We start from the raw sequence: 24,123 nt of genomic DNA, 5'->3' as shown, positions 1-24,123 counted from the left end.
TTCAGTGTCCAGCACCTCTGGGGAAGAACCTTTTCCCCATGTCCCACTGACCCTCCCCAGCACATCTTCTGCCAAGGAGAATTGTTGGGTCTGTGTGGCCAGCAGGGACAATCCTGGCTTTCAAGACTCGGTCCTGTTCTGTGGCACCTCCCTGAAAGCTCAGACCCCTTCAGCCACCCAACCGCAAGTCTTCATCCCCGCTCCCTCCCTTGCTACTGTGAACTTGACCTTGGTGCTCATTGAATACGAGGTGCCCAAAGCCACCTTGTTACGGTGGGACCTTCTTCATCCACAAAGCTCCCCTGGAACCTCCATCCCAGCGCAAGGTCCCAGCGCAGCCTGGGCTGGAACCGGCGCTTCGGCGGGGAAGATGCTGAGCCAATTCCCCATCCCGCGAGCCAGACGAGCCCCGCGAGGAGGCCCAGCTTCCAAATGAATTGCCGGATAGTTAAACTGATTGACAGAATCATAGCCGTACCCATTTCACGCTTCATGTTAAACAAATCAAAAGTACAGTGTGTACTACATTCAATTATCCCCCTTTGAAAAAGCAAAGACCCCCCTATAAACCGTTTAAGAAAATACATCCCACTGTGCTGATATTGATTCTCCTCCGACCACATGTCTGCCAACACTGTATCAGAAAATAAACAGCTTGTAAAACCTCTCTGTAAAGGAAAAAATAATGAATGAAAAGCCGTGCTTTGTATTTGCGGGACACATTCCGCTCTGGCAATTTTTGATCTTGCCATGTGCTGTTTGAACTCCAGGTTCATTACTGCTGCTGTAAAAGCCCATGCGCCGAACTTTAAACGCAGGCGATGGAAAGTGGAATTTAAATCAAAACCGGTCAGATGGCAAATTCTGGAGCTGCTAAAAGCCACCTGCGCCCAGGCGGGCTGGTGTCGGCCCCGCAGCGAGCGCCGCGGGCAGCAAAGCAGATCTCCATTCGCTCTCCTTTGTTCGCTCCTCCTGCCTCCCGCAGGCTGGAGCTCCCTTTGGCAGCGCAGGGTGCACCTCAGCAATGGATCACCCCGGCCCAAACTGCAGATGTTCTCCCAGAACAACAAGGATGCCGCCGGGCAGGAGTGGTCTCCATGATGTTTGGTTCTGGTGTGCGGTCTGGGAGGAGCTTGGAGCCCGTGAAGCTGGGAAAACCCAGGAACCAGACCCTGGAGCCTTGGGATGGCTGGTGGTAGCCAGCATTCTTTAATCCTTGCCACAGCACTGGAGGTTTTGGGAACTTTATCTCCAAAGCTTCAAGGAGGTGGGATTGCTTGGGATTTGGAGGCTCCAATCTCCCATGGGGCACCTCAAGGGAAAGCCTGTAAGTCCTCTGAGCATCAATTCAACTTGTAGATTGAAAGTGTAGACTCTTATTCCTGCTCTTCTAAACATGTTAACCATTTCAGAATGTTTTCACACAGAATCGACTGTGTTGGAAAAGCCCTCAGAGATCATCCAGTCCAACCCTTGGTCCAACTCCAGCCCATTGACTAGATCATGGCACTAAGTGCCATGGCCAATCTCAGTTTAAAAACCTCCAGGGCCGGTGAGTCCAGCACCTCCCTGGGCAGCCATTCCAATCCTGACCACTCTCTCTGCACAGAATTGCTTTCTAATCTCCAGCCTCAATTTCTCCTGGCAGAGTTGAAGCCCATGGCCCCTTGTCCTATTGCTGATGCCTGGGAGAAGAGCCCAATCCCCACCTGGCTACAACTTCCCTTTCCCATCCACATCTTCTCTTGCTGCAGTAGTTATATAGATTTTGCTTCTCCTTCAGAGAAAGGAATTTACCCCATTCTGAATTTCAAGAAAATCCCCATGGAAGTTGAAGTCCATCGTTGGGACAGCTCTTCTGAGTATACATAGATACATGTTTCTTTACTGTCCTCTCAGCAGTTATTCAGAATTTCCTTCTGTTCTTGTTTCTTTGACTGCAAATTTTACAGTCATTTGGGTGAAAGGATCAATACACATTGCATGAAATTGTGTATTGACTTACGCAGGGGAAGGACCAGGCAAGTCCAGGTCATAGAATCCTAGACTAGTTTGGGTTGGAAGGGACCTTCAGAGGCCATCTCGTCCAAGCCCCAGGTCCTGGATGACCGCGATGCTCTGCTGCCAACCAGCAGAGAGAAGAGCCGACAGTCGCAGGGTTGAAACCTTAGATCCCCAGGTCTAAGCCTGGCAGGTCTTGACTCTTGCAGACGATGTTATCAGATGGTCATGGTAAAACTCGAGTCTAGTGAGGTGATGCCAAGATGGGCTGAATGTGGATCCCGTTTCACTGGGCACCTGGTCAGGGAGGCGCTGGGATCCCGCGGCTGGTGTGCGCTGGGGAGGTGGAAAATGCATGAAACTGGTTTTGAAATGTTCAGCTTCAAGTGCCAGTTCCAGCGGTAGCTGAATAGAGCTGCCAAACCTGAATTCTAGATGTCCTCTGGGGCAGAAAATGCTTGACACTGGATGTCTAAGCAAATGTCATCTGCATAAATGAATATTCAGGGTAGAATTTCAAGAGCATCTCAGTATACAAGTTGAGTGGACCTGGAAGTAAACCACTAGGTTGGAGCTTCCAAGACTTGGCTGGTTTGTTCATGTATCATCTGAAAAATTGTTGCATAAACGACATTCCGGGAGATGAACATAATGAGTATGGAAGCATTGCCGGCAGTTCCAAATCTGTGTCATGGCCTGTCCCTGGCCAAAACCAGACCAAGGAACACAGCCATTGCCTTCACACTTGCTCTGCTCCTCGCCCTCAGTGTCAGGTATCAACAAGAAAATGAAGTATTGATGCCAGAACACAAAAGATTCTGTTTTGCAAAGACAAAGAGAGCCATTGGGAGAGGATCCATCCCACCGCCATGGAATAAGCTGCAAACAGCAGTCTGCTTTGTTCAGCGCAGAGCTCGGGGTGGTTGTGGTGAGGCTCTTTTTCAAGGAGTTCTTGCATTCATTTGATGTCTCCTACTCTATGTTTTCAACAAAAGGGGCCTATCCAGATTTTAGGTAGCTTAGTCACAACCTGCCTGGGCACAAACACACACTGACTTGGAGTTGGAGGTCTTTGGACATCTGCAATCTGGCCATGCACTTCATGCATGGATAGAAGTAGGTGGTCATAGAATAATAGAATGGTTTGGGTTGAAGGGACCTTCAAAGCTCGTCCAGTGCCACCCCTGCCATGACAGGGACATCTTCACCAGCTCAGGGTGCTCAGAGCCCCGTCCAGCCTGGCCTGGGGTGTCTCAGGGATGGTTCAGCCACTGCCTCTCAATCCCAGAAAAACCCCTGTGGCTGTGAGAAATCAGTGAAGCTCACATGTGTGTCTTTCAATAATCAAAAACAATTTCCATCAGGTGCAGCTGAAGCCTCCGAGTTTGCTGGCTCTGGCATGGAATATAACAACAAACTTGACGTTTGGAAGGGTTTTTCTATAACTGATCAGCTGGCGGCATCCCAGAATCATAGCAGAGATAGCTCTTCAGGAGCGATACGAGAAACAGAGAGATCTGTGGTCCCAAACACATCTAGAGAGAGAAGTCCAAAGGCATTTGAGGGAAAGTGGGGCAGAAGGGGCCACAACCCACAGCTTGTTTTGTTCCTACAGCTGAGCTGAGCCCAGAATAAACTCCTTCCCCCGTTCACGCAGGGCAGATGAGGCGGTGAATCCCTCCGTGCCCAGCAGATTGTCACCAGTGGGGACCCGGTGCCAGCGCTGGGGTGTGTGGGGATGTCCCCGTCCCCATCGATTTTGCACGGGGAGGCTCCTGTCGCACAGTGGCACCTCATGGCGCGATGCTCGGAATCAGCTGTTGTTTTACCCTGGAACTGAGCGGGTGGCCTCTGTATTCTTTATTTTTCTATAAAAATAAATAGTGTGGAGTTTTCTGCCGCCGAGTTGCTGCTTCACCCCCTCGTTCTGCTGCGTTTGTTGCTGAATCTCCAGGGTGCACCAAGAAATCTCCGTGATCTGGCTGGTTTTGCTTTGAAATTTGGAGTTTCATGGATGGATTTTTCTTAAAAACAGTTAATATTTTATGAGACTGACATTTTAAATTCCTCTTTGGTGTTAGAAAGATTGAAAAAAAAAAAGGCTATTGCCTTTTAATTTTGGACCTTTTCCTTTCCTGTTTCTGGTCCTTTTTTTATGTCCTTCCCTGTTTTTCTTGGTGGCGTCAGAAGGCGAAGCAAAAGGCAAAAACGTTCCTTTTCCTTCCACATTGAGCCAAAATGCAACGTTCTGAATGGGGTCCAAGTCCAGTGTTTTTTCAGAGGAAGGCAAAGTTAGACCAGGCAGATGTATGTTATGTGTTTTAGAGGGACTGTAACAAGGAGATACGATGGTCATTATGGTTGGTACAAGCTGGGACTCTGAGAAGAATTCCCTGGACGTTTCCCATATGGTTTCCTTAGATGGTCCTGAGATTCCTCTTGACATCAGAGGACTCCTTAAACAACAAGTGCAAGTATAATGAGAGCCAGTAGCTGGATGTTGAAGGTAGAGGTTGAGGTTGGATGTGGGAACAATTTCTTCCCCAAAGGGCTGTGGGGCATTGAACAGGCTGCCCAGGGCAGTGCTGGAGTCACCATCCCTGGAGGGCTGGACAGACGGACATGATGTTCTCAGGACATGGGGCAGGGACAGGGTGGGTTATGGTTGGATTTGATGTGGGTTGGACTAGATGATCTCCAGAGGTCCCTTCCAAGCCCAACCATTCTGTGATTCCGTGATCCTGAGGGTCTCTTCTAAGCAAAATCATTCTCTGGTTCTATGCACATGCTGGAACAGCTTGGGCTTGCTTGGCCATGAACATGCTGGGGCTTCGCTGCCTCCCTGAAAAGCAGGGTTGCTCCTTACTTTGTATTCCGTAGCACATAAGCAACCCAGAAGAAATGCAGCCCTGTCAACACTTTCCAAGTGACATGAGCTTATTTTTTCTCCTGCCTCCCCTGCTGCATTATTCACGACCGTAAAATATTCACCAGCCTCCCCTCTCCCCGCCATGCTGCAAAACAAACCCCCAAACAATAATTCAAGCCCCCTTCCTTCCCACGTCTTGCAAAAGGCTAGGAAATAAATTTCTTGCCGTGGGTTGTTTTTACAGCGAACTTTCGTAGCTAGATTTAATTGTGGAGGCCAGTTTCACACTGCCTTGAAATGGACCCATAAACTTCGCTCAGCATCGAATTCCCCCTTCCCCGGCCCGTCCAGCGCCGCTGCGCCGTGTCCCCAGCGCCGTGGGCTCTGAGGAGGAGCGCTGCGCCACCAGCCAAACCACAGTCACGGTGTTTTTCCACACGAAAGGCCAAAGCTGCACGGATCGTGCAGCGTTGTACGAGCTCAGCGCTGCCGCCCGGGAAGGGTCGAGTCCTGCCTCAGTGGTCCATCATTAGGTAGCGAGTCCCCAGCAAGCCAGGGTATTGCTGGTGGGGGTAAAGTGGTGCTGGGGAGTCGGGGGGATGCAGCGAGGATCCACTTGGCCAGGGGATGGGTTTTCATAGGATCCCAGCCTGGTTTGGGTTGAAGGTCCCTCTGTAGATCCCCAGCCCCACCTGCTCATGCAGGGTCACAGAGCAGATCACACAGGGTCACAGAGCAGATCACAGGTCACAGAGCAGATCACACAGGGTCACAGAGCAGATCACACAGGGTCACAGAGCAGATCACACAGGGTCACAGAGCAGATCACAGGTCACAGAGCAGATCACACAGGGTCCCAGAGCAGATCACAGGTCACAGAGCAGATCACACAGGGTCTCGGAGCAGATCACGCAGGGTCACAGAGCAGATCATGCAGGTGGGTCCAGGTGGGTTTGAATGTCTCAGAGCAGGAGACTCCACACCCGCTCTGGGCAGCCTGGGCCAGGCTCTGGCACCTCCCAGCAAAGAAGTTCCTCCTCAAGTTCAGATGGAACCTCTTTTGTTACAGTCTGTGCGTCTTGACTGTTGTTTTCATAGAGTCATAGAATGTTCTGGGTTGGAAGGACCCACAGGAATCATGGAGTCCAACTGCTGTCCGTGCACAGGACACCCCACAGGTCACCCCGTGTGTCTGAGGACGTTGTCCGGTCTCTTCTTGAACACTGTCAGGTTGGGCCGTGACCCCTCCCTGGGAGCCTGTTCAGTGTCCAGCCCCTCTGGGGAAGAACCTTTTCCCATGTCCCACTGCCCCTCCCTGGCACATCTGCTGCCGCTCCCTGGGCTCTGTCACTGTCCCAGAGCAGAGCTCAGCCTGCCCCTCCTGCTCCCCTGGAGAAGCTGTAGGCCATGATGAGGTCTTTATGTCCTTTGAGTGTGGGCAAGTCCTTGGTCATTGCAAGGGGAAAAAGGGAAGGTGAAAACCTGAAGTCCTGCACGTTTTTCAGCACTTGCATGGTCTGTCCTGGGGGACACTTACCCAGTTGTGTTTGACCGTGTGGGATGTGACCATAAGGCACCGCAGCCCCCGCTGCCTCTGGCCTGGGTCCAAGGGGTTCTCCTGTCCCAGGAGACATCAGCCATCCCTGCAGATGGGGAAGGAGCCCACCATGAGGACAGGAGCTGCTGCAGCAGCTCAGAGCCTGCGCTGTAACTTGGGTCCCACAGCAGCTTGCTTGTTTAGAATGTGTTTAGACGAGGGTCTTAGGGGACATGGTTTAATCCTAGAGTTAGGTTATGGTTGGACTTGGTGATCTTGAGGGTCTCTTCCAACCGGAATGATTCTGTGATTCTATGATTCATTTTCCTGGTTCCTTCTCTTTCCCCACCAGGACACTCATGAGATTGGGTCTTCCAGCAGGTAGAGCTGCCCTCCCCTCACCTCCCTTTCAGAGGGGCTGCTCAGGCGCTGGGTTTGCTCGTGTCGAACCTCAGGTGGGTTGGTGGTGCGACGAGAAGGTCCAACATGTGCTTGAAGAGGCGCTTCAGCTCAGGCAGCAGCGTGGCGACGCTCTCGGAGCGTGGAGATGTTTGATGAAGGCACGTGTGGTGAAATCAGCCTCTGGGGCAGGGATTAAGTTATTACTGGAGAGGAAGAGGCATCTGCGGGACATTCCATGTTCTCCCAGGCTGAGCATAGATGGGAATACCTGCATTGCCCCAACAACGGGCAATGGAAGGAGCCTGTGGTGTCTCGCTGTGGTGCACACCAGGGTAGATGGTTCCTCCTCCATCTCACACACCCCAGATGAACCTTCCCAACCCATAGTGAGGGCATCTGACCACCTTCTTTAGTAGCCATGGGTACGTGGTTCCTGGGGTCTTTCTCCTCTGGATGACTAACAACCCTCTGCAATCCTACTAATATATAGGAAAGGAACGAATCGCCCTAAGTTCTTTCCCTTTTTAGCAGTTTTAATTTAAATTGACTTATTAGGTGGGAAAACATGTTCCCCCGCTCCTTGGATAAACATCCATTTTAATACATTGCAAAGAACAGGGGGGGAGAGATGGAAGTTTCCATTCACTTCGCTTTATTTTTCTAGATTATAAAATATTTAAAATGCATAAATAAAATGCTCCATTGCAAAAATGCTGGCATGTTTTTCCAAAGTGAGGCAGGGAATGGAGCTAAATTGAAATATAGCCATCCAGGGTGATCTCTTAAAGCGAAACCAGTTTCAGTGGGAATTAAGTGCCTACAGTCTCCCTGCTTGAATATTTATGTTCTCAGGGAGTGTGACACATTCTTTTCTTTTTTAATATTGCGCGATATAATGAATCAGAGTCTTGTAGGCACTGCTGTGAATTTATGGTGCTACGTATGTGTCATGAATAATGCCGAAGTTTCCTGCATTTAATTAAACGTGTTCTGCTCATGATGCGCCGTGTCGCGGGAGCGCACAGGAGGCGTCGCCCGCGGACGCAGCTCCGCGCTCGTGCCGTCTGTGCACATCGGGCTATGACCAAGCTCGTAGCCTCCTATGAGAATGTAATAAGGTGGATGGATGATGGCAGAGCGGTGGATGTGGTCTACCTTGACTTCAGCAAAGCCTTTGACACAGTCTCCCACAGCATCCTCACAGCTCAGTTGAGGAGGTGTGGTCTGGACAATAGAGTAGTGAGGTGGGTTGCAAACTGGCTCAAGGAGAGAAGCCAGAGAGTGGTAGTCAATGGTGCGGAGTCCAGTTGGAGGCCAGTATCTAGTGGAGTGCCTCAGGGGTCAGTGCTGGGGCCAATATTATTCAATATATTCATTAACAATTTAGACGAGGGAATTGAGTGTACTATCAGCAAGTTTGCTGATGACACCAAGCTGGGAGGAGTGGTGACACTGGAAGCTGTGCTGCCATCAGAGACCTGGACAGGCTGGAGAGCTGGGCGGGGAATAACCTGATGAGATTTAACAAGGGCAAGTGTAGAGTCCTGCATCTGGGCAGGAACAACCCCAGGTTCCAGTGTAAGTTGGGGAATGACCTATTAGAGAGCAGTGTAGGGGAAAGGGAGCTGGGGGTCCTGGGGACAGCAGGGTGACCATGAGCCAGCACTGGGCCCTTGTGGCCAGGAAGCCAATGGGACCTGGGGTGGGTTAGAAGGGGGTGGTCAGTAGGTCAGAGAGGTTCTCCTGCCCCTCTGCTCTGCCCTGGGGAGACCACACCTGCAATATTGTGTCCAGCTGTGGCCCCTCAGTTCCAGCAGGACAGGGATCTGCTGCAGAGAGTCCAGCGCAGCCACCAAGATGCTGGAGGGAGTGGAGCATCTCCCGTGTGAGGAAAGGCTGAGGGAGCTGGGGCTCTTTAGTTTGGAGAAGAGGAGACTGAGGGGTGACCTTATTAATGTTTATAAATATCTAAAGGGTGAGTGCCACGAGGATGGAGCCAGGCTCTTCTCGGTGGCAAACAATGATAGGACAAGGGGTAATGGGATCAAGCTGGAACACAAGAGGTTCCACTTAAATTTGAGAAGCAACTTGTTGGGGGTGAGGGTGGCAGAGCCTGGCCCAGGCTGCCCAGGGAGGTTGTGGAGTCTCCTTCTCTGCAGACATTCCAACCCGCCTGGACACCTTCCTGTGTAACCTCATCTGGGTGTTCCTGCTCCATGGGGGGATTGCACTGGATGAGCTTTCCAGGGCCCTTCCAATCCCAAACATACTGTGATACTGTGATACCTTGCCTGGAGCCAGAAACAACAAAACCTCGGCTTTGCGTGCGTCTGGGTCTCTCCTCTGTCCTGACACTTCTTAGACCTGACTTTCGGGCATCTTGTGGCATCGCAGAAGTGCTATTAGATCCCTGTTGGGAAATATTACCGGTTGCAACCACAGAAATTGCAGATTTTGTGGCATGGGCGCATATCCACAGTAGATTATAATGATGTAACCACAAGCTCTTTGTCACGGTTGAGACGGACAAACGACATAGACTAAGTTCTTCCAGGATGAAAGTAGTAGATGCCATTTATTGCTACAAGTGCGTTTTTGTACAATTCTACCTGTTCATGTGTCTTTTCACTGTTGGTTACAAGTTACAGCACTAACATCTCATTGGCTGATTTTGCTATCATCCATGTTATTGTTCTACTCCCTTCTCACGGGTACATCTCTTCTATCTCATGGGTACAACTCCATATCTCTGGATACTCCTTTATTCCCATCCTTTTCAGGGGTAAACCTTAATATCTTCAAGGCTGATCTCTATTCCCATACTTTCTGTCAAGGACTCCACCGACCCGCTGCAGTTTCCCACAGCTCATTGTCACAATGATGGGATTCAAACTCTCCTTGTTAGAGAAGTTGTCGCAGACCCTGATTTAGGATCATGTCATGAATGGGTGATTTACATCTCCTAAAGAATCACCATCAAGGGCATTAGCAAAAGTGGTTTTAATATGATGTTGTGGAAGTGCCACTTAGCAAAGTTCCATGACAAGGTTCACTGCCACTGTACAGCACAGTCCTCTGAACAGTGATTCAGAACTACCAAGACACAAATCAAAGTCACCAAGATGAAGTCAAAGTTACCAGGAGAGTCACCCTCATCGACATCGCATGAATATGTCCCTGTCACTCTGAAAGATCCCTCTTGCAAGCTCATGGTGCCTGTTTGCTAAAATATTGCCGCTAAATTAAGACACAAATTGGTACCAACCCAAGTTCCAGAAGCACCTTGGATTTCCCACTGGGCATCCTGGTCCAAGGGCTGCCCAAAACCAGTGGTGTCCTCCCGTGGCTTTGGCCTTGGACAACTGGAGCAGGACACACCATGAGCGATACTTGACAGGACTTCCCCTGCTTGGAGGTGACAGTGGTCTGGATCTTCCCACTTCTATGAAAAAGCCATTTGTTTATTAGTTTATTTATACATTTGTTTTTGCTGGCATGATTGTAGGAGCACTTCTGGAGCTTGGACAAGACAGAAAACAAGATTCCACCGCAGCTTATCTTCCAGATCTGGGACAACGACAAGTTCTCCTTCGATGACTATTTGGGTAAGTCAGGAGAGCTGTTTTTTTGGCTCCATTCCTGCTGATGCAGACGGGAAGGAAAAAGTTACTGAATCCTTTCAGGAGATGAAGACAGCGTAACAAGACCAGTTTAAGCCACTGAGCAGGATTCAGTGTCAGCACTGTAAGCCCAGGACTGATGATAAGTGGTTCGTGTTGGGTGGATTTCCAGTCCCAGCCTGTTCCTGGGCTGACACGATGCTGAGTGCATCATCCAATCCCAACAGAGCCACCACCTTCCAAGAAGGCCCCAGTTCTCCGTGACTCAGCTGAGTCTGCGATGAAACGTGCTCGTTCATCACGTATTTGAGCTGTGACCACCAGGCAGGATCAGTCCCCTTTCCTTGCCTTACCTGGGGTGTTTCGACATGAACACAGCTCAGTCATTTTTCAGTGCTAACCTCATTAATCATCCTCAAAAGTTGAGATTTGTGCCAAGAGAAAAAGAAAACAAAAGCCTCTAATAGGAAAAATAGCAGAGCCTTGCGGGAGATGATCTGTGCAGAAGCTGCAGGCTCCAGCATTACAGGTTTTGGGTTGGATCATGCTCTGCCTTTCATTTTGCCACTAAAAATCCTGCAAAATCAAAAGCTTCACTGAGCAGGTATGTGATAAAGATCCTTCTACACCTTGTCTTTGATTAATTACGTAGGCTGAGTGCTGAAATGCCCTCTCCAAGGTGTGTTTTCCAGTTCTGGCTCTGCACGTCATGAGCTCTTCGCTGCCAACATTCATTTTTTGCAAATTCCAAAAAAACAGAAGTAGTTTTTGGTTTTTGCAAAGCACTTTTAATCCAAAGTGTTTCACAAAAAAACCCTGACCTGTGCTGTTATTTTCACTGCTTTTAAGAATCTAGACATGAGGAAGAAGTTTTTGCCCCTGAGGGTGGTGAGAGCCTGGGCAGGTTCCCAGAGAGGTGGTGGCTGAACCATCCCTGAGACATCCCAGGCCAGGCTGGACGGGGCTCTGAGCAACCTGAGCTGGTGAAGATGTCCCTGTCATGGCAGGGGGGGCACTGGGGAGCTGGGAAGGTCCCTCGCACCTAAACTATTCTATGATTCTGATTCTATGAAAGATTCCACGTTCTAACGACCTGTTACATTGAGATGTCCTCCCGTTAATGTTCCTCCTTGCAGGCTCCATCCAGATGGACCTCAACAAGATGCCCAAACCTGCCAAGACGGCTGAGAAGTGCTCCTTGGAGCTGGTAGATGAGACCTTGGCCTCAAGTCGCTTTGTGTCACTCTTCGAGCAGAAAACAGTCAAGGGCTGGTGGCCCTGCGTTGCTGAGCAGGATCACAAGAAGATCCTGGCGGTGAGGTGTCCTCTGCACGTGTTCTCATGGGGAACTCACTCAAAGCATTGAGGAGGGACGTGGCTGGGCAGGATTCCATGATCAGGGCCAGAAACAGAGTCTTGGGCTGCAGATTCACAAACTGGACCAGCTTTTGTGGGCAGGATGTCTTCCAGGGTTTGTCCAGCACCACACAAATGCCTCAGAAGAAATGATTTGTTCTGTGGGATTTTTGCTGTGGTTTTTTGGAACGTGCCTCCTCATCCGACTCTGTATCGTATCTATTCTTAATAATATTGTGTGGGGACAAGTACCAGGGAAAGGTTTCAGCTGCCAGACTGATATATTTAAATACAAATGTCTGGGCTCCTGTTCAAGTCTTTGGTGACTGTTCAATGCAGGTAAAGGAGTCTGGGCAGTGAATTAAATCATTCAGCAAAGACGCTCAAGTCAGTTGCCCTCAGTTGAGTGTCAGTGACATTTGAGGTGTCCTGGAGCATCTGCTGAGAAAGTGGGAGTGGGCAGGTGAGGGACCTGTGTGAAATCTGCTCTTCCTGGGTTCCTCATGGCCCTTGTTGGTGCGGGTGGGTTCCACTCAGAGTAGTTTTTCTTTCCCCAATCAGTATTTTTGTTGATAAGTTTGTGTTTGTTTAACCCACACAGGGCAAACTGGAGATGACTTTGGAAATTGTGGCCGAACAAGAGCATGAAGAGCGGCCAGCTGGTGTAGGGCGGGATGAGCCCAACATGAACCCCAGGCTGGAGGACCCCAAGTAAGAGCATTTTGACTGGAAAAGTAACCACCGGGGCACAGAGTTTTCAAGAGCAAATTGAAAATCCGGGTTCCCAGTTTGAGGTCTGCTGTCTACAACAGGCTTGCTCCCCTGTAGGCTCAGTTTCTGAACTGTTTAAGCTCAGACTATGAGCCATTGAGAGGAAACGGCCTCAAGTTGCGCCAGGGGAGGTTGGGGTTGGATCTGAGGAACAATTTCTTCCCCAAAGGGCTGTGGGGCATTGAACAGGCTGCCCAGGGCAGTGCTGGAGTCACCATCCCTGGAGGGCTGGACAGACGGACATGAGGTTCTCAGGACATGGGGCAGGGCTGGGGGAATGGTTGGACTTGATGACCTTAAAGGTCTTTTCCAATCAAAGTGATTCTGTGATCCTGTACAAGCTGAGACTGTCCAGGGTGGCTGGGAAGCTGGTCTGGACCACCAAGGAGGCCCTTTGACATGGTCCACCCAGAGGGATGCGGGTTTAAAGGATGAGCAGCCGGGGTATGTTCATGGGGCTGGGGATCCAGGAGGGTGAAACTACCATGGAACTCCGCCATGACCTCAATTCTGTTTGGCTCCAGGCGCCCAGAGACCTCGTTCCTGTGGTTCACCTCCCCGTACAAGACCATGAAGTACATCCTGTGGCGTCGGTACAAGTGGGTGGTTATCCTGGCCATTGTGCTCTTCATTTTGCTGCTCTTCCTGGGGATCTTCATCTACGCCTTCCCGGTACGATGGGTGCAGGGGAGGATGGGGGGTTGACCAAAGTCTTGGGTGTTCCCCCAGGTCTCCATCCCTGCGACCTCTGTGGTGACAGAGGTGGTGACAGCACACGTGGCTGCAAACTCCCTGAGGAACAACCTGGTGGGGACCATGATGGGTCAAAAAGAGAGTTTCTGTTTCTGGTCTCTGCTGCAGACTCACTGCGTGGTGCTCACCTCTTCGTGCCCGTGTTTTAATTTGTGTCTAATAACCCTGAGGTTAATTGATTTTCTTAGGGACGTTGTTTAGTGCTGGAGTCAGGTTATGGTTGGGCTCGATGATCTTGAGGTCTCTTCCAACCAATATGATTCTATGATGGTTTTCAAAGGGGATCGAGCAGCTGATGTCGGAGGTGAGAAAATCCCTGATGATCATGCAGCCCAATTAGCAATGTGGCCGTTTTACAGGGTTGAGCAGCAGCAAAAATTGCAGTGGTCTGTAATTCTTTAGAGTTTCAGAGAAATTTATAGGTGTTTGGTCAGGCCTATCTCTCGTTATCAAGGCTCGGAGCACGTTGTACCAACGTAATGTCTGAAACGAGGGGGGTTTTCACCTCATTCATCAAGAAAGTGGCTTTTTCTTGCCTTACCGTCGGTTCCACTGCAAAGCAAAATAAATAACAACGGAGCCCGTGCCTCCAGCTTGGCTTGGGATGGGGTTTTGGATCCTCCTCTGTTTCTACAGCACTAGAATAATTCATGCTGGTTCTTGGATGCATTTCCCCTCCTCCCAGACTGATAAGAAAAATGACCCGCCTCCCCCTTTCCAGCACTTAACAAATTCTGCTCCTTCTATGGGATTTTTTTTCTTAAGAAAAGAACTCCTTGGGGTAATTTATAACTTCACGTGGGAGAACGTGGCTGCGTTTTGCAGATGGCTTTGTGTGCTTGCAGCGTGCAACCGAAAAGCGAGGTGTGGAATTTCTCCTCGCCGCCCTAATCGCTTTCAGATGATTTGAAGTCGTGCGCGCTCGGTTGTTCCCGTCGAGAAGGAAGGGATTAAATCATGACTCTCCCCATCTCTCTGTCCTCCTGGCCATGGGAAGGGCTGGAGAAACCATTCCAGAGGTGCTAAGCAGTAAGAAGGAGGCAATAATTGTTTCTGTGGGGTTGCCTCCTCCCTGCCCTGTACTCGGAGCCCTTTGTGGAGACTCCTCGTTATGTCAAATAGCAGAAACCAAGTCTTTTCCCCAAAAAGCTCAGTGTTTTCCTGGAGCTGCAAGTGGCTTTGCCTTCGTTCCAGCGGCATCACAGAAAAACAACGCAAACTGCGAATATTGATTCGCACTCATTATTACTTGGGATTTTTCCCTCTTTCCTAGCTAAGTGTTGTTGTATTTAATTACACTTTGGTCGGGTCGATTTTTAGTCAGATTTTGAAACAGCAAGGCCGTGTTTCATGGAATGTTTCTGGTTTCGTGCATTTGGCCGCTTCCCCTGGATTGCTGAGGGTCTGTGTCTGCTCGGAGATGGAGCTCAGCAGGCGCCCGCTCTGGCGCCCGCGCTGGTGCTGCCTGGCTATGAAGGATGCTCCTGGCACCCCAGCTTTTGGCAGAGCTCACCACGACATCCCTGATTAAACGCGTGGAAAAACCAATCCCTCCTCACTTCTGTTCTGATTGCTGTGCCAGGAGCACCATCGGGTCCTGTTTAAGATAAGGACCTCGCTGCGTTTACTGCTGGAGGTGGGATCCTCGCTCTGCGCGGGCGGTTTGGAGATCCCATGGGGCAGGGAGAGGATCTGTGTGTGTGTCCTGCCCCTCTCATCCTGGGAAAAGGGCTGATGGTGGGAGGGAGCCCGGCTCAAAGCTTCTCCTGCTTGGACTGAGCCCGAGCACACCAAGAGAGGATCATCTTTTACCTGTTGTATAGATATATGCAGTATGCCCTGGGAATCTGCAGGTCCCGAGCACTAAGGTCACCCTGCACAGGTCACCCTCCATCCCAGACACGTAGGAATCCTCCCTGGAAACAAACCCAGGGCGTTTTCATTGGCTCTTGGTGTAAAAATGGGATTATTTGGATTTATTCCTAGTGCCCATATAGTGCTGAAAGCTTCCGACCACAGTCCCGGCTTTGCGGTCAGAGGAGCTGGAGAATAAGAGCGAACGTCCCACTCGACCGCTCCATGATTTCACCCGCAACAGCAAAGGGCCGTCGGTGGTTCCCAACAGGAGTGCCCAAAAAAACCCAGTGTTTCCCCAGACCTCAGGATTTCTAGGCAAAATGCTGGTGTTTCGGTCTCGTTCAGAATACACGTTGTGAGATACTTCACACCCCAGGGAAATATTTTCCCTATTGAGGCGAGAAACAAAATATTCTGCAAAATATTATATGCAAATATTCTGCAATATGTATATAAATAAATATATTTAAATAGATTTAAAAATATCTTTAATATAGAAAAATCTATTTTTTATATATATCTATATATATAGATACAGATATATAGATATAGATATATATAGATATATAAAAGCTGCTTTGTGGAATCAGAAAGCTTTGAAGACGTGGTGCCTTGGCGCCTCCCCCATCCTCAGGGCACTGAGAATGCGGGATGGATCATGGGCTGGCACACAGACCTTCCCATTCCTCCTCTCGGGTCCTCTGCAAAGTCCCTTGTCCAGGAGACCTTTGTGCAACCAGGAGCTGTTTTCCAGCCAGGGAACGTGCCGCGGTTGCCTTGGAGGGATTTGGGGTCCCTGGAAGGGGCTGTGAGTGCTTTGGGATGAAGAGAAGGTTCATCAGGACACGTGGGGAGCTGGGAGCACGAGAACTTTAGGCACAGGTCCATCAGAAATCAGTCATCATTAGCACGGCTGTTTACAGAGCAACTTGTTTTAGTGGGTGAAAGGCCATTTCCAGCTGAAAAGCCTTTTGGTTTTGGGTGGAAAACTGCATGGTATTGCAAATTCCCTTAAAAAATAGTTGTCTGGTTTTACAAAAATAGGAAAAAAAACATTGAAAATCTGATATTCTGAGGTTCTTCTTCTTTTTTCTTTTTTTACCTTGGGCTCTTCCACCCGTCCCAGTGTCAGGTTCAGGCTCCTCCCTGGTTTGCCTTTGCTCTCTTTGCGGAGGGGTTGTCGTTATGGTCGGTACAAGCTGGGACTCTGGGAAGAACTCCCTGGATATTTCCTATATGGTTTCCTTAGACAGTCCTGAGATTCCATTTCACATCAGGAGACTCCTTAAACAATAAGTGCAAGTATAATGAGAGCCAACAGCTGGATGTCAAAGGTAAAGGTTGAGGTTGGATGTGGGACCAATTTCTTCCCCAAAGGGCTGTGGGGCATTGAACAGGCTGCCCAGGGCAGTGCTGGAGTCACCATCCCTGGAGGGCTGGACAGACGGACATGAGGTTCTCAGGACATGGGGCAGGGACAGGGTGGGTTATGGTTGGACTCGATGACCATGAGGGTCTTTTCCAACCAAAACAATTCTGTGATTCTGTTCCAGTGGAAATCAGATGCTAATTTTTGAGGCAAAGGGTAATAAGCCATTAGAACAGTTTGCCAAAGTTGTGGTAAATTCATCGTTGCTCAAGCCGTCCACGTATCAAGATTATGTCTTTCTCCAAGATACGGTCTAGTTCCACCCCAAACTCCTGTCCTGAAGCACTTGTTTATGGCACATATGTGGCCTTTTGGGAAGGTCCAGTGACTTTGATGGACTTTTCATCTGACGTTGCCATGGCTGAGAAGTGCTTTGCCTTCTGCTCTGGCAGCGGTTGGCTGGAAGTCTTGCGCTGGACACAAGGCCAGAAGAAGAGGTTATAAAAGTCCAGCCTGGGTTTTCTGCGTCCGTTCCATGTAAGGAATACTGTGGTGAAGTTATCTCCCCAAAACCGTCATTATTGTAAAGATTTTAGTAGCTACTACCGTAGAAAAATGTCGTGCTCCTTCCAGCTGGAGCAGCACCATGAAAATGTTTACTGGCTTTTAAAGCTCTGTGTTCTGCAAGCCCAGCGTCGCTTCCATCGCCATTCATTCTAATCACAGCTCGCTCGCTGCGCTGATTGATAATCCTCCTTGGCTTTCAGCACTTCGTTAATACAGATTCGTAGCTGGACAGAAAAACTCGCTCCCCTCCAGAATGGTCAAATCGTAACAAATGGGAGTGTTTTGGAGGACAGACTCTGAAGACAAATGCAGGGGTAATTAATTCGAAGGTTGGATGTCACTGGAGGCTTTTCTAATGACTTCTGGTGAACTGCCCTAACTTTGCTTGCTTGATTTATGGCATTATTAGAAATCCTCGCTGGCAAACTGCCTCAGGATTTGCTACACGTTGTCATTTATCAAGATGCCTTTGGTCAGACTTTACTTCTGTTGTGTGGTGTTGGCTTTTTCTTCTCTGTTTGCCCCATTTCTCCACAGATCTTGCTGATAACGACCATTATGCTTTATTTACGAAGTTGTTGGTTCTTATTTTTTTAAAGTGACAAAGCGATAGAACATCCTGTCCCAATTAAACTCAATGTGTTTAGGAGGGACTTCCAAACGAGCTAGTGTGTGGTCACGGGGGTACAAATCAGCTTTAAATTTAGCTCTTTCCAAACAACCTAAACTTGTGTCTTAGTCTGCATTGTCATCATGGTCTTGATAAGCAGCGTTTGAACAGCTTATTCTTTGACGGGTTCTTTGGAGATAATCCATGGTCTTGGTTTTTACCAAGAGGCTGAAGCGGGATGGGCAGGACTGGAGAGCGTCCCCGTGCAGTTCAGACGCTGGTGGCCGCCGTGAGTTGGCGCAGGTTTTGGCCATGGAAAGCAGTCGGAAAACCAGAAAACATCACGGCACATCTTGGGGGACGCTCGGCGACCAGGGCCAGGGCTCGTTTCCAAAGGGTCCAGCCTGTAAGGTGGAGTGGATTAGGTCACTGGTTTTGGTGGGATCGTGGGGAAAAGGATGGTTATGGTTGGACTCGATGATCTTAAGGGTCTCTGGCAGCCAAATGATTCTGTGATTCTATAATGTGAGGTGTCAAAACTTGAGTAGTGAACAGAACCTCAAGGACACACATGGACCTGCTGAGAGGGGCCAGAGGAGCCCCAGGAATGACCCGAGGCTGGAACAGCTCTGCTGGGGACAGGCTGAGAGAGTTGGGCTGTTCAGCTGGAGAAGAGAAGCTCCAGGGAGACCTTAGTGCCGCCTTTCTGTGCTTAAAAGGGGCTGATAAGAAAGATGGGGACAGACTTTTGAGCAGGGTCTGTTGTGATAGGACAAGGGGTGATGGTTTTAAACTAGAGGAGGGAGATTCAGGTTGGACATGAGGAAGGAATTGTTGGCCCTGAGGGTGGTGAGAGCCTGGCCCAGGTTGGCCAGAGAGGTGGTGGCTGAACCATCCCTGAGACATCCCAGGCCAGGCTGGACGGGGCTCTGAGCAACCTGAGCTGGTGCAGATGTCCGTGTCATGGCGGGGGGGCACTAGGGGAGCTTTAAGGTCCCTCCAACCCAAACCGTCTGTGATTCTGTGATTATTTCTGGTATCAACAATAGAAACTTTTTTTTTTAAATAGACTAGAACATGTTTTCCGGTCAACCAATCATGGCTTTTTCATGGCTATTTCATTTACCTCTTCCTATACATGGACTCACACTACAAACACTCTTATACATACAGTCCCATAAACATTTGTGGAATTCCATTGCACATATATGTCTAGATGATGCTCTTAGGGGCATGGTTTAGTGCTAGATTTGGGTTATGGTTGGACTCGATCTTAAGGGTTTCTTCCAACCAAAATAATTCTGTGATTCTGTATGGAGAAGTGAAAACAGAGCAACATTTACTACCATTTGTGTATCATTGGCGGGGTGATTGTGGAATTAATTTCTACCTTGGTTTGTCAAAGCTACAATTTATTGACCAAAGAGTGTGTTTTCTGAGCCAAGGCTGGTGTCCATCCCTGAAGCTCTGCTCGAGTGGAACAGAGCTGCTGTAGATGAGTCGGGATCTTCAGCCTTGTCTTGTTGGGTGGGTTGTATGAGGGGGTTTGGTTGTTTTATGTTAAAGTTGGTGAGTTTTGTATTTCTACTTTAGGATTATGTCACTGAGTGAGGTGTTGAATCTGATCTGCAGCTCTTCCATGTGCAAGTGCTTCATTGTTTGTGTTTATAGCTGCACTGGAACCCCTCTGGCTCTTACACACACAATTGGAATAATTTGGTTTTAAAATTGACTAGCACGTTTCAACGTGTTCAGGGCTTCTCTTGGTGTTTCTCATTGTGAGAATGGGAGCTGATTTTAAAATAAATAGAACTGAGTTCACCATGGTGTGTTTTAAGCAACAGGACACCAGTGATCAATAAATGTTGGCATTACATTTGCATTGTTCGGCGGTTGTGATTGTAGGGAGCAGCGTCTCAAAAACTGCTGCAAGGAGCAATCGAACCCAGGTGTGAGTTGTTTTTAGAGCAGGTTTAATTAAATAGATTAGGAGAAGATTCAGAAATGAACTTAGAGACAGAAACCGATGTGTTTGTTAGTGATAAGCCTTCTGTATTTAAAAGATAACAGGACGCTTGTCTGGTTGAAGTCAGCCCGAAACCGTATGTTTGTTTTACACGGAGAAGCCTGCCCTGTGCTTGGTAATCCTTCCTATATTAATGTGAGATCCCACAATTAGACACAGGCTTGTCTCAATATCCAAAAGGACTTGCTCTTGTAAGTGTGTCGACAGGGTTATAAGCTTTAAAGAACAAAATGAAATGGATGTCTCAGGGATGAATCAAAAGCATCTGAATAAAATGCACTACCTGTTATGCAGGCACATTTGGGACTTGTTCCCATGAACCGATTAGGAATAAAACAAGGAGCAGTTATGAATCAGAGAATCACAGAATGGACTGGGTTGGAAAAGCCCTCAGAGATCATCCAGTCCAACCCTTGGTCCAACTCCAGCCCATTGACTAGATCATGGCACTAAGTGCCATGTCCCATCTCAGTTTCAAAACCTCCAGGGCCGGTGAGTCCAGCACCTCCCTGGGCAGCCATTCCAATCCTGACCACTCTCTCTGCACAGAATTGCTTTCTCATCTCCAGCCTCAATTTCCCCTGGCAGAGTTGAAGCCCATGGCCCCTTGTCCTATTGCTGATGCCTGGGAGAAGAGCCCAATCCCCACCTGGCTAGAACTGCCCTTCAGGTAGTTCTAGAGAGTGCTGAGCTCAGCTCTGAGCCTCCTCTTCTCCAGACTAAACAAGCCCAGCTCCCTCAGCCTCTCCCCATAGGGCTTGTGTTCAGGTCCCTTCCCCAGTCTTGTTGCTCTTCTCTGGACCCTCCAGCACTTCAATCTCTTTCCTGAGCTGAGGGCCCAGAACTGAACACAATACTCCAGGTGTGGCCTCCCCAATGCAGAGCACAGGGGAAGGATCACTTCCCCTGATTAGGAATAAAACAAGTAGCAGTTATGGATGGTTAATACATCCCATCCCCAACATAAAATACAAGCCATTTTATACTACGCAGCCCCAAGAAATGCTTTAACGTGGGTGTGCCGCCCGGTTGTACCTGTTCCCCATCAGCTTTCCTCTCCCTTGTTCCCCATCTCCAGAACTACGCTGCTATGAAGCTGGTGAAGCCTTTCCAGTGAAGCCGTGCCAGAAGGCGCCCGGAACGTTCGTTTTGGGGAGAAGCTGTGGCCTGTGCACCGGATCGCACCCCTGGATGGAGCTGGGGCAGGAACCGCCTCTCTCAGCCCCGGCGCTGCTGAAAAACGAAGATACAACCACCCCTGGCGCTGTATGCAGAGTCCCACCTGCAGCACCCGCCTCGGAGCAGCACGTAAAACACACTTACTCTGAAACATTTCATGGTTTACTTCTTTGTCTGTCTCTTTTTTTTTTTTTTTTCCCCAAACTTTTTAGAAGTTTTCTGTTAATCTGCTGTGGTTTGTAGAGCCTGAGCACCAGTGCGGAACTGGAGATGGGGGGAAAAGGACGTTTTGCGGTGTGTTCTGCCAGCGCACCCGGGCTCAGCGGAGGAGCCTCGGGCAGCCGCGCCGGCAGCGCCTCAGCCCAACGCGCCCCAGGTTCTCAGCGCTTCTCCGTGCACTCGCAACCAGCCTCCGCTTCCCCTCGCCGTGCAGTGTGTGTTACCCGGTTTATAGGAGTATAAAGCCTGCTGAAGATGAAATGTGCCGCATACGTTGCTTTTCCAAAGAGAGCAAAAGCCACAGGACCCGGGGAAAAGGCTGAGATGCAAAACCTGGGCAGGGGTTGGTTGTAACTGCTAAACCAAAACTCCTGTTGAATTCTGTGCAGCTTGCACCGTCTGGCTCATGGTTTTTGGAGCTTGTTTTCCCTCTGAGTGGCTCTTTCACCTCTACAGCCCCACATCCCTCCCTGCAAAACCAGTCCTGTAGTGGTGGAGAGCGGAGTCGGGCTGAGCCTGACCCTGAGCATCCCCAGGAGGAAAGCTTGGCTTTTAGACTTGGCTTTTCTCCTCACCTGCTCTCTGCAACCCCTGCAGCTGCAGCTGGGCCTTTGTATTTGTCTTTCTTCTTTTTCTCCTCCTTTTTTGCTCCAAACACGCTCATCAAACAGCACAAAGCGCCTGCAGAGCTCGCTGCGCCTGGCGCCCACGGGCAGATCGCTGCGCCTTTGGGAGCGGGGCTGCGGGGTTTCTGCTCCACAAACAGCTCCTGATGAGCCGAGTCCTGCAGGTCTCGCTCAGCCTCCCCCCAGCAAACGGCACCCGCGACGGCGCCAGGACCGCAGTGCTGGGGCACTTCTGGTTTTTACTGCCTCCTCCTGTCCGTCTGTCCCTCTGCAATCAGACGGATTCTAATCAAAGCAGCATTAGCCTCAAATTGTCATCCCGCATCCACTCATCCCTCAAGAGGGACATCAAGCATGAAAGCCAATGTCCCTTAGAGAGACAAGCGTCCTGCCGCTCCGGCATCGTGTGGCTTTTGCAGCGGTCCCTCTGATGATAAATAGACATTTCCCCGCTGCCCTTCAGCAGGACGAGACGCATCGTCCTCGGTTGCGTTTGTCCCCTGGAGCTGTTGCTGCTCAGCCTGACACGTGAGAACAAGTAGCAGTGAAAAGTGATCCCAGCGGATCAGAGTTTCTCAGGACAAACTGTGCTAATGTCGGCTCCTGCTCCAGCAAAGCACTTAAGCCTGCGCTTAGCAGAAAGCAGGGGAAAAAAAAGCCCACGCCTAATTGCTTTGCTGGATTGGGATGAGCATTAAAGCCCTGGTTACTCAGTTCTGTAACAGCGCCCAGACTGCACGGGGCGGCTCGTCCCATGCGTGACGATGGTGCCTGTGACACAGAACCTGCGGCGATTAAACCCGTCCTTGCTGCCGGGACTCGGCTCATCCAGCGCCCCTTTCCCCAAAGCAGCAGCGGTGAAGGCGGCTCTGGGCTTGCACACCCCAGGGTGGGTGTTTCATTTTACCAGCACAGTCAAATGCTTTGTTTTTTTGCATTTATTCTGTTTTTTTCCTAAAAATCTCCCAGCGTCATTTCCATCCATGCCCCCATTTATTAAGCACCATCAAACTACCAGATCTTGCTCAAATTCTCTGTAAGACTTTCTCCTCTAGGATCTGATGAGCTGGTGCTTGTGTTTGCACCTTTCTTAATGAGTTTCATATTGAATGGATTTGGGGCTGGTTGTTCCTCGCCCCCGTCCCACCAGGGAGGGGCTGTGTGTGTCGCCAGGGGCTGGCACGGCTCTCCCGTCCACAGCACGAAATCAGGGCCGTTATTTCACTTCCTTGCTTTGGTTTGCGGAGATCAGGAAATTTCCCGTCTCTGTGACGTTTACTTATTTCAGAAATCAAATCTTGGTGCCAAGAGCCCCAAAGAAATCACAGAAGCGTTTGGGTTGGAAGAGACCGTTAAGGTCATGGAGTCCAACCATAACCCAATTCGAACACTGAACCACGTCCCTAAGAACCTCATCTGTACGTGATGAGTGACCCTTTGCGTGCAAAGCTGCTTATATCTGGGTGCTCATCACCCATCCTATCATGACAACCACCGTCTATCCCAGCAGAGACAAGCAACCCTACCAAAACACGCTCCTGTGTTACTTACGTTTAACTAGCAACCCGAGCTGGTGGAGATGTCCCTGCTCATGGCAGGGGTGGCACTGGATGAGCTTTGAAGGTCCCTTCAACCCAAACTGTTCAATGATTCGGTGATTCTTCACAGACCATGTTTTATTCCCCAGCACTTTGCAGCAGCTCAAATTAAAATGGGTCATCAGCGATGGGGGAAGCAGGATCCAGAGCATCCCGTTGCAGGACAAGGAGAGGGTTACAGCCCTGGGCTCAATCCTCCGTGCTCCCAGTCCACGCTGCAGGGCCGGTTTTCACACTAAGATGATTCCATGGGACTGTGGTGGATAAAAGCACATCTGACCATCTGTGACCAGTTCAATCCCATTTGCATTGCTGCTTGAACAGCCACAGCCACCTGTTCGCCTGGCTGTGTAGCTTGGTTGTGTCTCCCCACCAAAGCCAGCCAGGAGCTAGGACCTACATTAACTGTTCCCTGTGGCTCCTTGTTATTCAGGGGTTTGAAATGCCCGAAAATGTCTGTATCACCTGTCTATGCCTTATACACAAAGATGCAAATCGCACTGTGGTTATAAATGAAATGCTCTGAAACCTCCCTTTTTCCTGGTGTGTTTTATTTTGTTGGTGGAACTACAGCACATTCCCCCTTTGGTGTGGGAATGGAACAATACAGCTGGAGCAGGGCGGGGAAACAGCGGTTGCTGTTCTCTTACCTCTCTGCTGCGGTTGCAAAGGAGCAGAAGCAAACTTTTGGAGAAGGGAGGACAGACGCGGGACTGGGGTTGCAATCCCCATGGGTAACGCGGCCGCTCATACCTCCGTCCGT

At 49.7% G+C, this 24,123-nt stretch overlaps 1 protein-coding gene across 3 annotated transcripts in view; it reads left to right on the top strand.

Moving 5' to 3' along the window:
• Positions 1-23,892, top strand: part of DYSF (dysferlin) — a 101,981-nt gene extending 78,089 nt beyond the window's left edge. For all 3 annotated transcript variants that reach the window (XM_082051893.1, XM_082051892.1, XM_082051894.1), the window contains 5 exons: positions 10,315-10,414; positions 11,566-11,744; positions 12,387-12,496; positions 13,081-13,228; positions 20,817-23,892. In XM_082051893.1, the coding sequence (XP_081908019.1) occupies positions 10,315-10,414; positions 11,566-11,744; positions 12,387-12,496; positions 13,081-13,228; positions 20,817-20,855 (576 nt within the window). In that variant the 3' untranslated portion in view covers positions 20,856-23,892. The remainder of the gene's footprint in view (positions 1-10,314; positions 10,415-11,565; positions 11,745-12,386; positions 12,497-13,080; positions 13,229-20,816) is intronic.
• Positions 23,893-24,123: the final 231 nt, after the last annotated feature.

This window comes from Streptopelia decaocto (assembly GCF_964273445.1).
Source record: "Streptopelia decaocto genome assembly, chromosome: 4".
NCBI lineage: Eukaryota > Metazoa > Chordata > Aves > Columbiformes > Columbidae > Streptopelia > Streptopelia decaocto.
The sequence above is the reverse complement of the archived record's forward strand: the minus strand, read 5'-3'. Positions and strand labels throughout refer to the sequence as shown.